Source organism: Dipteris shenzhenensis, chromosome 17 (assembly GCF_047967505.1).
Source record: "Dipteris shenzhenensis isolate YYH24624 ecotype China chromosome 17, Dip_SZ_1.0, whole genome shotgun sequence".
Taxonomy (NCBI): domain Eukaryota; kingdom Viridiplantae; phylum Streptophyta; class Polypodiopsida; order Gleicheniales; family Dipteridaceae; genus Dipteris; species Dipteris shenzhenensis.
Window position 1 is genome coordinate 16,999,880 of NC_141612.1, and position 12,164 is coordinate 17,012,043.

Sequence of the window (12,164 nt, forward strand, 5' to 3'; positions counted from 1 at the left end):
CATGAGGAAGTTGAAACCAATGGCCTTTGGTGTCTACCGTCTATCACTTAAAGCAAAACCCAAGGAGTTTGAGAAGAATCAAGAAAAGGGAAAAGTGTGGACATGAGTAGTTTACCAAAAGGCGTTGCTTTTATTCAAGAATTCAAGAACCAACATTGATGTAATACAACTTATGTCACTTTGATTGGCCATCATGGCATGATGTATATATACTGGCATCTGACTAGTTTTGATAGACTTCTTGAATCAGTTATGGATAGTCTTCTCAATAACAATTTAACCCTAAATGTAGGACATGTCTATAAATTATCATGTTATGCGTGCACGCACACGTATACATGCCCACCTGCCCCTCTTTCGTATCTTAAGTTCCATGTTCCCTTCAAGACAACTAATGACAAGTAAAAGCCACCGAATTAATTCTCACCATGGCAATGAGTCGCTGAAGAGTAAGGCGTTGTTGTTGAGCTTCCACAGCAATCATAGCAGCAGCTGCTTCCTTTCCCAAAGTGGCCATTGCTGATGTAAGCTCCGAGAGCTTGTTTTCCGCTTGTTGTAGTTTGAAAGCATTGTCAGGATTTCCACCAGCCTCCTTGGATTTCAATTGTCTTCTTGCAACCTCAATTGCCTAGTTCCCTCGATCATGTTTTAACCAAGACATAAAACCAGATTCCAGATAAATAATAAGCCACATGATTTTGTTCAATTCAATGGGGAAAAACAGCACTATTGACACCTGAGCTTCTGCTTCTTGCCGCAATCGATCATAGCGCTGGCACAAGTGCCTTGCATCCTCCAATGGAGCACCCATTACCATAGCTCTCAATGGCTCCGCAACCTAACAACCATATGCACATCTCTAGATCAATACAAGTGCCATCATGCAGAATAAAAGCAAACCTTTTCACAAGCACCACCAATATATACGAGGCACGCAAAAGATCCCAGAAAATACAACTCAAAGCAAAAAGGAAGGAAATATAAAAAATTACTTGATATCACTTCAACACCCAGCACATTACAATGTACTATCTCAGGTCCAAATGACTCACTAAAAAGACACCATAGACAATTTCTCTTGCTAAGCAACCAGAGCCCTCATCTTCTAGTGCCCAAAATCACAGCCTTCGCAATGTTGGAATCTGCTATTTTAAGAAAGTGAGGGTACCATAGATCTAGCTAAACAAGGAGCAAGGATAGATGCCTTACACTTCACCCATCAAGTGTCTCAGAACATTGGAAGTGATCTCAACAGCCAAGGGCCTTTAGATGTAGATTCCTATATGATATTGTCCAACATAAAAAACCTCTCATAGACCCATGAAAACAAAAGAGTAATGAGGGATTGCACAATGGTGTCTGCACTCAAGCACAAGGTTACTGACAGAAAATAGTTACCCACCAGACTGCACAAATCTTATCAGGTCATACAAGTGCCTCTATGTTGAGATTGACAGAGCGTTGCACTATTAACTAAACACGCTCATCGAGGCAGAGAATCTCATGTAAAATGGCCAATTCACTTAATCCCAATTAAAAATGATCTTAGAGAGTGAACCTTGAACAGACAATGCTTTTTTAACACAAACGAATACTAAATTACAAAACAGTTAGAAATGTTTAAGAACTACAAGTGGAGACAATGAATTAGAGATATTTAGTACAGGAGACTTTACAAAAGTTTCTCAATGTAATGAAACAGAAAGTAAGCTAAGTTAGTGCAGGTAGCACTAGGAATTTTGGCAGCTTAGGGCTAAAAAAGGAGGATGTGGGGGAGGACTACACAAACCTCGCTTCTACTCATTGTATACACGTTGGTGTGACCTCTAGACTCCCAAAATTACTTCAAGTTCTCATGCTCCCTATATTCTCTCATGTATGATCCAAACGAAGAGATGCACCTTGTACGATATCATGCCAGCAAAGCTTGCAGCTAAGCCCCTACACATGGATGTCTCATTCTAGATCATTATTTACGTTGATAGAGTTAGCATATTTACGTTGATAGAGTTAGCAAGTATGGTCAGGCAAAGATGGGCAGAAGACTACCATGAAGGGTTTTCTGATCATCTATGCAGCTGACAGTCAGTGGCAGGAATTAGAGATGCTGATGTGCCCAGAACCCTAGATGGTTTCACTCAAGACATGTCCATTGATCATTCATCCATATAAGTATTCCCTACACGCACCCTCTCTTCATAGCAAGAGATCTGACAACATCAATTTTGTAAAGAATGGAGATTACCTGAGTTCCAAGAGCACGATGCAAAGTGTCTCTTTCTTTCTCCATATGGAGTACCGAATTACCAAAATAGTTGGCAGATCTTGCAAGACTCCCAGCAGCATTAGGTCCTTCTGTTGCATATTTACAACAATCTTCTGCCAACTTTGAAGCTGTAGTTCAAGGAATAAACCAAATAAGCACAAGTCAAAGTTTTACCTCTGCCAATACTTAAGGTATCAATAATAATTACAGTTGATAGGCCATCATGAGAACGTACAGACTTCAAGCTGTTTTGATCCCGCTGAGATAAAGCCTTCAATTCCCCTGACAATCTCTCTTTGAAAATGCTGCAAGACAAACAAGCTGTGAACCATTATGCTCAAGGAGAAAAGCAGGGGGGAAATAATTTTAGATAGATTAGAGACATGCATGTCATAATCTTGTCAAACACATGCAAAACCAACCTTGCCCGCCCTCGTAGATACATACAGCCTTTCCAGTTGCTGATGTCTTTGAAACTCTGCTTCATCAGTGATAACATCAGCACCCTGTGAGCCTGTATAGCCTGTAAATTGCTTCAGGACAGCCTGAAAAGCTCCACCATATCCCAACCACGTCATTATGGTGCCCATTAGTAGATACGCACTTCCTTTACTCATATTTTTCAACTTGAACACTCATATGTTTATCGCTAATAATGTTTGAAACGATACTTGCACGAAAAAGCCAGTATGTTATTAAAGCAAGTGAGTATCCATTCACATTAGGGATATAGTGTCACAGTGATAGTGCTTCTCTCTGAGTCAAGAAAGCTTGAAATGCATAACCATAACTTACGAGTATCCCGCGACCAGAAAACTAAAACTAATCAAATAATGATATAGTCATGGGCAAATAAAGAGCATGACTATTGCACTAGAAATACTACCGAAGAGAACTTCTAATGCTGTGAAAAAATTAGGAATATTCCATGAAGTCAACCACAAAGGGCTAAACTGCAATGTATACAAGACACATAAACCCCCTTTAAAGGCACAAAAGAAAGAGTTACTGCTTCGGATTCCAGGAAAGTCAGTTATTCATGGCTTGAGGGAGATGAGACTAATGTACAAGCAGCTTCTGCTGCCGCTTGCTGTCAAAACAAGTCCCAACATTATTTTTCAATCAACTGCACAGCACTGGCCTCTTGACAAAAGACAATAACAGGTTGTAAATCTAGGATAGAGGGAGGGGACACATGCTCTTGAGAGAGCTGTGTTAGTAGTACCCATCTAGGGCTCTTTTGGCATGCTCACATTACAACCTCTCAGTGCTCTCTCAAGGGGGAAGGGGAAAGATTGCTTGGCATGCAGAAAATTTGCATCCAGCCTTCAGTTAACTAAAGGGCAGTAAAGCGTAACTATCCTAGTATTCACACCTTTTACGGCTGCATTGCATCATTCCCAATCCCTTCCATTAGTTAATTGCCACTGAAAAAAACTTAGAAATAAAAAGAGAATAACTGGATGGAGGCTAGAGTGCCCTTGCTCAAAGAAACATCACACGAGTCACCCACTAGCCCCAAATGCCTTGGCGCACCTTTCAATATTTATTTAATTCTTCTGAAAATAAAAAATGCTTTACAACAAGGGCTCGCCCTTGTACTGGTGATTCCTGTAGTTCCTCTGTCAGACCAGACCTTGGCTTCAGGGCATCAAGCTCAAGTACACCACTAGATTCCACCTGTCAGGGCGAAACTAAGGCATGCCTCAGAAACTGAACCAACTGTGAGCGGCAAGACTTCCATACACTTCCCAAAAACCTCAAGCAGCCTCAAGGCATCCAAACGCAATACACTGCCCCTCTGGCACTCTCCCAGGCACACCCTCTGTAACTGAGTGTCTTCTCAAGCCTATAAGGTCCAGAGGAAGCTCCAAACAACAAATGCACCGCAATGAACTTGAAAATTGCAAATGGAAAGCAAAGGGGAAGTCAGAACGACTGTAACCGCTGTCCGTGGAAGAGGGGAAAGCTCTGCTCTCGCACCTATCCTCTGTCCCGGCAGCCAGCAGAGTGCAGGTGATTTCCAACCATGGGGGTAGAGGGAGAAAAAGGGAGAATGTGAAGACTGGAAGCTCAGAAGAAAGGGGATGAAAAAGTTCAGGTGTACACAAGACCACCGGGCAGGAGGAAGCAAGTCCAATCAGCAGCCAAAACACCTCGACGTGCGTGCTAACAAATCCGGACAGCAGCAATTCCTTCCATACAGTCCGTACAGCAGTGAGCGGTGCATTAAATGCACCTCGAACTGTGCGCCAGCAGTCTGTACTAGTTTGGAGAGGCGCCTCTTATGTACCAACAATAAAGAAGACGTGCCTGTAGAACCGTACAGACTGCCTCGGGACGCGTGAAGAAAGCAGCAATTAAGGCAGCATTGAAATGCGTGCCTTTTGTACGAATCCCTACAGCACCTTGAGAAGAGAGAGCTTTGAAAAACGTACCCAACCAAAAATCATCACTTTTTTTCTTCCAAAGTTCAAACATTGGGGAAGGATGGTAGGTGGGATGCATGTGAGGTTGCCACATGGCACCTCATTAATGCTCTAACCAACTCTACCAATGACACACTTGAATCCCCGTGGGCCCAACTTTTGGACCCCTCTAAGAATGCCTTAGTTTTAACCTTGGTCCTAGTGGGTGCACCTAGAATGTGCCCCTACGAACTTCTAGGAAGTTGACACTTCATTTAGGCCAATCCCGACGGCCAAACTCGTCTCAGGTTTGTCTATGGACGTAGCCATACATGACTTTTCATGCCCCCATGACAATATTGCTTTACCTTATAGAGTTTAAAGAACAGAACTGAAATGTACAATCTTGCTTGAAAAAAATATATACCTTTGTAAGACTAGAATGTATCCAATTGTACAAATTCAGACTTCTGTTGTTCTAAAGTCCAAAATTCTACAAAGAAAACAAAACATAAAAACGAAAGAAAAGAAAACGAGCTAACAAAGAAAATTCTAAAAACAAAAGGTGGGCATACCTAGCAAGCAAAGCAATGCTTAGGTCATCATCAATGCCCAAGCATAAGCAGCTATACTGGGTTTCTAAAGACACGCTGTGTCTCTTGGCAAACCCAGTGCTTACAATAGGAGGAAAAGATAACAAGAAATAAATAAGAAAGGAAGAAGATGATTAAACAAAAATAAACAAACAAGTGAGTACAAGTACTCGTGAGCACTACCTTAAGTTTTGCCAAATGCAAACGATTGAGATAATGGACAATGCAGCCGCTTGCTAATGCAAAGAGATTTGCAAATTATGAGTGTGTGCGTGCATGCGTGCGTGTGTGTGAGTAGAAAGAAAGATTTCACCCAAAAAAAAAAAAGTGTGTAGAAAGAAAGAAAGAAAGAAAGCTTATTAAAGTCTTCGGAAGACCAATGGGTCTATGAGACTCTGAAAAACCCGGTACAACGAGCTGTGGTAGTGGAGCTACTAATCGAGCATCCACACCAATACAAAATGCAAAATGCAAAGAATGCAGAATGGTAGTACTAAGTCCTAAGTACAACATAGTCATGTCGGTGGTCGACTATATATCAATCTCATCATCATCATCAGGACATCAGGGTGGATGAGGCAATGGGGGCATGAAATCGGCGATCGAGTGATGTCGGCCACCCAGAGGTGCAGCTCTGGCACGTTTCCTGGTCGTAGCTCTGTGTCTAACCAAGAGCTACTGTGACCCCTGTCGGTCGGGCTCCAACTCTAAACAGGGAGGGGATGTCCCCAATTGTGATATGTGTGTCAACCCTCTGTCTGAGCTATCGAGTCACATGCTCCGGGTCACGATCATGTCAAGGCCTCGTCTCGCGGGGTTCCATGTGATCTGGCTGAAAAAACTCTGTGATAGAGCTCTGAGAGGGATCAGCCAAGGAAAAAGTATGTTCTTGTATCCGTGCTCTAAGTATCCTCTGGCGGTGTCTGAGTATCTCATGAATGAAACCTGCCAAACATCGCTGGTTTGGGTAGGAGAGGAACCGGGCCAAAATCCTATAGCTATCTCTGAAGAGGTAGTAGAAACACCCTCGGATCTCATAGTAAACAAGACATCTGAAGATGAAGCGCTCCTCTGTCTCAACCTCCTGTATGTCGCACAGTGCGCATATGCGCCTCTCCCTAGGTAGTCGCTCTACTCTGCCACTCTCGATACGAAGTCTATGTGAAGAGACCCGGAACTGCCCAAGAGAGATCCTCAATGAGTGGGGTAAGTAAATCTGCGTGTATCCTGGTGGGTCAATGAAACCATCCGCTGTGATATGTAAGAAGTGATCTCTGTAGAAGCTAAGCTTCATTGGCAGTTCACTTGGTCCCAACCAGGTCCAAAATGTGAGTAGCTGTAATAGATCCTCTGCGGATAACCTAGTTGACCCCATGTGATAGGAGGAGAGAAAACGGAGCATCCATGCTATACTGGAAGGGAGGTAGTCTATCCATGTGGAGCCCTAGTCGCTCAAACCATCTCTTCGTGCGTGCATACTAGCACCTCTGGTCCCCTCCTGCTGCAAGTGCCATAGAAGAGGATAGTGCTAGCCATGGTAGCCTGCCACGCCCAGAGGTGTAATCCCCATACTCCTTGACTCGGTACAGATACGTGATGACCTGAAATGCAGCATCTAGCTGTAATGGGGGTCACCCAAACTCAGCTTGAATGATCTGCCCGCTGTCCTATAAATGCCCCATTTAGGGCGATGGTAATTGACGGGGTGGGAGTCAACCTGGCTCGCTGAGCAGCTTTTGTAGAAATGATGTCCTCGGAACTCCCTAAATCTACGAGGATGAGGACTTTCTGGCCGCCGATTTGTCCATAGAACTGGAACATGGTGGGAAATTGGTGAGAGTCCCCCTTTTGCTGATCTTCTTCAATCTCCTCTATAACCAATGAGGTTGTCTGGGCCGTAGTTAAAGCTGTAGAAGATCCATTGGACGTGGACCCATTGGCTTGCTACTTTTTGAAATGCGGGCAATCTTGCTTTTCGTGCCCCTGTTCATGGAAAAAGAAGCAACGGTTCTCTTTGGCATAGGTCGTTCGGGTGGCTGCATCCAAGTACCCTCCATAGCCGTTGCTGTCTTTTGCTGGCCAGTTCTTCTGTTGCCCCGTGCTGGCCTTCTTTCCTCCATCTATGGTGGAGGACTCCGAGGGCTTCTTACTGGTGAACGGCTTGGGTCCTTGACCCTTGTGCATGAGCTCAAGTTCTGAGCAAGCTCATATGCACCCTCATAGTTCTGTGGCTGAAAACTAGGGACGTACCACTGAATGTATGATCGCAGCCCATGAAGAAACTTGCTCAGCTTTTGATTTTCCTCGAGCTGCAACTGTATGAACACCTGAGTGAACTTATTGGCATAATGATTCACTATCTCGGTGCCTCCTTGGCGTAGCTCATAGAACTTACCCTGGAGCCTATCCAAGTACTGCAGTGGCAAGAATCGTGATCGAAGATCTTTCACGAATTCCATCCAGCTGTAGAAAGGTGTCTCCTCGTCCGCATCATAGTGGTTCTTCTACCACTTGAGCCACCAGGTGATCGCCTCGCCTGTGAGGTGCATGGATGCTAGGATGCACCGCTCGTTGTCCTTCGTAGGCATCACTGAAAAATAACTTTCGAACTGATTGAGCCATGAAGTCAACACTAAGGGTTCCTGCTTACCATCGTACAGTGTGAAGTTGAGCTTCCCTAGAAAAGAAGGCTTGGCTGGAGGTGGAAGTCTCTCCTTTTCTCCCCCCTCTGGTCGAAGTAGAGAAATGAGAAGCTGCCGATCCCGTTCTTCCTCTCTTCTCAAGCAGTACGTTCTCGGAGCTAGCCTCGCGGTCTTGGAGTTCCTTGGCTTCTCGAGCCTCTCGATCTCGTTCGTCTTTTGCTTCTCGAGCTGCCCTTTCGGCTTCTCAAGCTTCTCGATCGCGTTCTTCTCTTGCTTCCCGAGCTGCGCTTTCAGTTTCTCAAGCTTCCCGAACACGTTCTTCTTTTGCGTCCCAAGCTTCCCGATCGCGTTCTTCTTTTGCTTTCCGAGCTTCCCAATCGTGTTCTTCTTTTGCCTCCCGAGCTAGCCTTTCACGCTCTTTGGCAGCTTGCTCACGATCTTCCCGCATCTCCTGAAGCTGGGTCTATTAGAAATGACCCAACAAAGGGTACGCACAGCGGAAGACTGATAGTAATGCCCAGGGGCTCACACAGTGTGCATGTGGGGAGTGGAATCACAAACTTCTTAACTTATGTGCATAAAATAGATGTGCAGACTCATCAATAGACAATGAACCAGCCAAATAGAGAAACCACCAAAATAATATATTTCCATCCAAAGCTATGGACACAATACAAAAGAGAGAGATCCAGAGTCCCACCAATGGTGTGGTCCTCTGATCTTACCACAAGATACTTCTCCTATCTGCTGGCTATCTCTAGACTCGAGCCCGTGTGCTCCACCTCGAGCTTCTATAGACTTGGTCACCGTGACTTGATCTCTACACCTTGCTGTCCTGGATGTCAGCCTAGGTGTGCAGCCCTAACTCAGCTTGTATGCAGCTCTTCAGCCTCCTATACACCTCCTGGATGTAGGCCCTATAGGTGCTGATCTGCTGCTCCAGTCTGCTGAGGCTTTGCTGCTCCAGATGATATGGAATGAGGCCAAGAGCCTCTGCTTTTATAGGCCCCAAGGGGCTGGCAAAAAACCGACCAGTCAGGCTGCCTATGGTCGACCCAAACAGGCCGACCAGGCCCTGACCTGGTCTGCCTATAAATCATAGTTGCCAAGGAACACCGTTCCATAGCTATGGAACGTTGGAACGGCGTTCTCTTTGCTGAGCTTGAAGAGAACGTCTGTGGAACGTCCAGTCTATGGAACGGCTATGGAACGTTCCCCATCCCTTGTGGAACGTCTAGGGAACGTTCCCTAAGCCATTCCTTGCATGCAGATCATCCAGATGATGGAGATGATAAAGAGGGGGAAGACGGCAGCAACCACAATGCTGCACATTTAGATTGATCATTGATGTTGACAGTGTTGAGTGGATCATGCATGTAGCAGCTAGTTTTCTAAGTTCTAGGAGCCTCAGTAGTAGGAGGTCTCAGTCTCCTTTTCTTGTATCCAGATTCAAGATTCCAAGACTCAAGATAATCTCATCTGCTTGTGCCTTGTCTCTAATGGACTTTGCTTTTGTATGCCATTGGCAAGCTATAATTATTAATCTAGATTCTATTATCAATGATTATGCATGAATCACGATTCATCTATAAGATTTAGCATTGACTTTATGTCCTCAGTCTTGAGTCCTTACTCCAAAAGGTTTTTGAGTCTTGGATTCTCAGTTTAAGCTTTCTAATGTATAGAATCCTATGTTTGTTTATGGGTATGGTGACATGGTGTTCGCTTCCCGTTCACGTTCCCTAGGATTTGGGCGTTCCCGTTCCCAAGGGGGTCGACGTTCCGTTGACATTCACGTTCCATAGTAACTATGCTATAAATGCCCCTTTGGGGCTCTCTTTTCTAGGGCCTTTGGCCCACACTTCAAGGCCAGGTCCAATAGCTGGCCTGGTTGGCTGGCTCCAACCAGCCCTAACCAGCCAGTTCTATGGCCGACATTCCTGCTGGTTCCCCCCGCCATCAATGCGCCATGTGCTGGCCTTGCTGCTGCAGACACCTCTTGCAAGCGCCTCTTCTTCTGGATCACCATGCAATCATGCTCCTCATCAGATCCTTTCTGCCAGGGCAGATCCAAGATATCCTGTTTTGACAGCTGCCCACATGGCAGATTGTGTGCTGCCCATGTGGCAGCCTCTGCCCTTTCTGTGTGCTGCCCATGTGGCAGCCCCAGTATCCCCTGGTCTACCTCCCCCATGCACTCCTCATATGGGTTCTTACAGATGGGGAGGTGACCATTCCAACAGGGTCATCCGGGTGAAGAGAGCCTCGGACTGTTGTTACTGCGTCTGCATCATAGCCTGCAACATGGCTATCATGGCAGACATGGAAGTGTCTGCAGGGTTCTGTGGTGGGGGTGGTGGTGGAGGCACTGAACCCTCCCCCCCTGTGTTGGACTGCTCACTGGTGCTCATGGTGTCCTTACCGGATCTTGTCTGGACCATAAACATTGGGGCTGTCCCTGACTGAGCTGATCCACCTGACTTCTGGAAACAAACTTTCCCCTCAAGTCGCAAGGTGTAAAGACCTATGGGTGCCAGCCCGATGCGCGATGAAGGGAGGGAGGGAGCGGCTAATGGAGTATGGTACTACCACTAGTCCGGGGTAGGGACAAAACACCCCCAAAAAAAAAAAAAAAAGGGATAACTCTCTGTCTCAAGAAAGAATCTGAAGCCCCTCTGATACCAATGTAGTGGGAGATAGACTATCCTCACTCCCTCTCTTGCTCAATACTAACTACAACTGCAAGATGATGCACTCAATAAACAAAGTGAGCTGTGGATGTGAGTGAGAGAATCAGAGGGAGAGAATGTAGTGGACCTCCGAAGAGGAAATAGATACAACTGAATAATGAATGCCCAAAGGGCTGTATGAAGGGGCTGAAACCCTCATTGCAAAACTGGAAGACTAGACTACCTAGAGGAGGTGAATCCTCACCAGATCCCTGAAGAGGCTGAGGCTACCTTGTTGGTCTGCTGCGGGGAGGCCTGACTCTGCTCCTTTGAAGGCTTGAAGGCCTGAGGAGTGGATGTGAAATTAAGGCCAAGGGGCTGCTTTTTATAGGCCCCCTTGGGCCTCAAAATAGACCGACTAGAATGGCCGACCATACTGCTGCCCACCGACTGGGCTGATGTGGCACGGACCAGTCCACGTGGCAGCCAGCTGGCTGCTGACGTGGCACCATCGCCGCGATTGCTGCTGCGCGGGCTGCTGCTGTGCTGGCTGCCTGCGTGGCAGTCCAGTATGGCCACAGGCTGTGGATGCCCATGACAAGTTGGTACCATGCTCTAGGGGCCTGTTTCAGCCCATACAAAACCTTCTTCAAATCTGCATACTTTAGAAGCTGAACTTGGAACCTGGTGGCTGATCCACGTATACCTCCTCCTCCAGGTTCCTGCAGATTTCATATCCATCTGAAAAATGGACCACCCATGATGGGCCCAGCCAAATGGTCACCATCCAAGCCGTAGGAGCAAATGTCTCATCAAAATCAAGACCTTCAGACTGAGCATACCCCTTCACCACAAGCCTGGCTTTAAATTCCCATCGGATTTGAACTTCAACTTGTACACCCATTTGGTACCAATCACCTTCCACTTGAAAGGTTTGTTCATCAAATCTCAAGTGTCATTCTTCAAAATGGCTTCCATCCTCCTTCATGGCAGCCTTCCATTTTGGAACATCCTTTGCCTCCTCAAAGGATCTCAGCTCGTCAATCAAAGCCACTAAAGCATAGTTCGCGGAGGAATTTCTCCAAGCATTACAACTAGACTAAGGTATATCTGTTACCCATGGTTCATGCAAGGTCCTCAAGTACTAGTTTGATATCTTTTCCTCCGTCGATGGTGTCTTCGGAGATGGCTTTGGTGCTTCCTGCTCATCCTCTGACTCCTCGGACTTTGCAGCCTTCTCGACCTGCTCGATTGTTAGTTTGGGTACTTGTAGGGGTGCTACTGGAACTTCCTCTTCCAGTTGGGACATCATCTCTTCAAATACCAAATCCCTACTGGTGAGAACCTACTTCAATCATGGATTGAAGAGATGACACGCTTTTGACTCCTCACTATAGCCAGCGAAAATACACTCTAGAGTCTGTACTCTTGGAATCTAGCTTCGCCCTCTCATCCTTGTGCACATGTACGAAAGTATTAAAACCAAAATTCCTCAAATGCGAGATGGTATGTTTCTTACCATAGTAGGCTTCATAAGTAGTCTTGTCTTCAACAGCCTTTGTCTTCGTCTTGTTGAGGATGTGAAA

The 12,164-nt window shown here is 45.8% G+C and overlaps 1 protein-coding gene across 1 annotated transcript in view; it reads right to left on the reverse strand.

The window, feature by feature from the left end:
• Positions 1-12,164, reverse strand: part of LOC147891759 (SH3 domain-containing protein) — a 78,296-nt gene that overhangs the window by 47,817 nt on the left and 18,315 nt on the right. The window contains exons 3-7 of the mRNA XM_087388445.1: positions 2,689-2,811; positions 2,502-2,571; positions 2,246-2,394; positions 737-838; positions 428-628 (exon numbers count right to left, since the gene is read on the reverse strand). Of these exons, the coding sequence (XP_087244571.1) occupies positions 428-628; positions 737-838; positions 2,246-2,394; positions 2,502-2,571; positions 2,689-2,811 (645 nt within the window). The remainder of the gene's footprint in view (positions 1-427; positions 629-736; positions 839-2,245; positions 2,395-2,501; positions 2,572-2,688; positions 2,812-12,164) is intronic.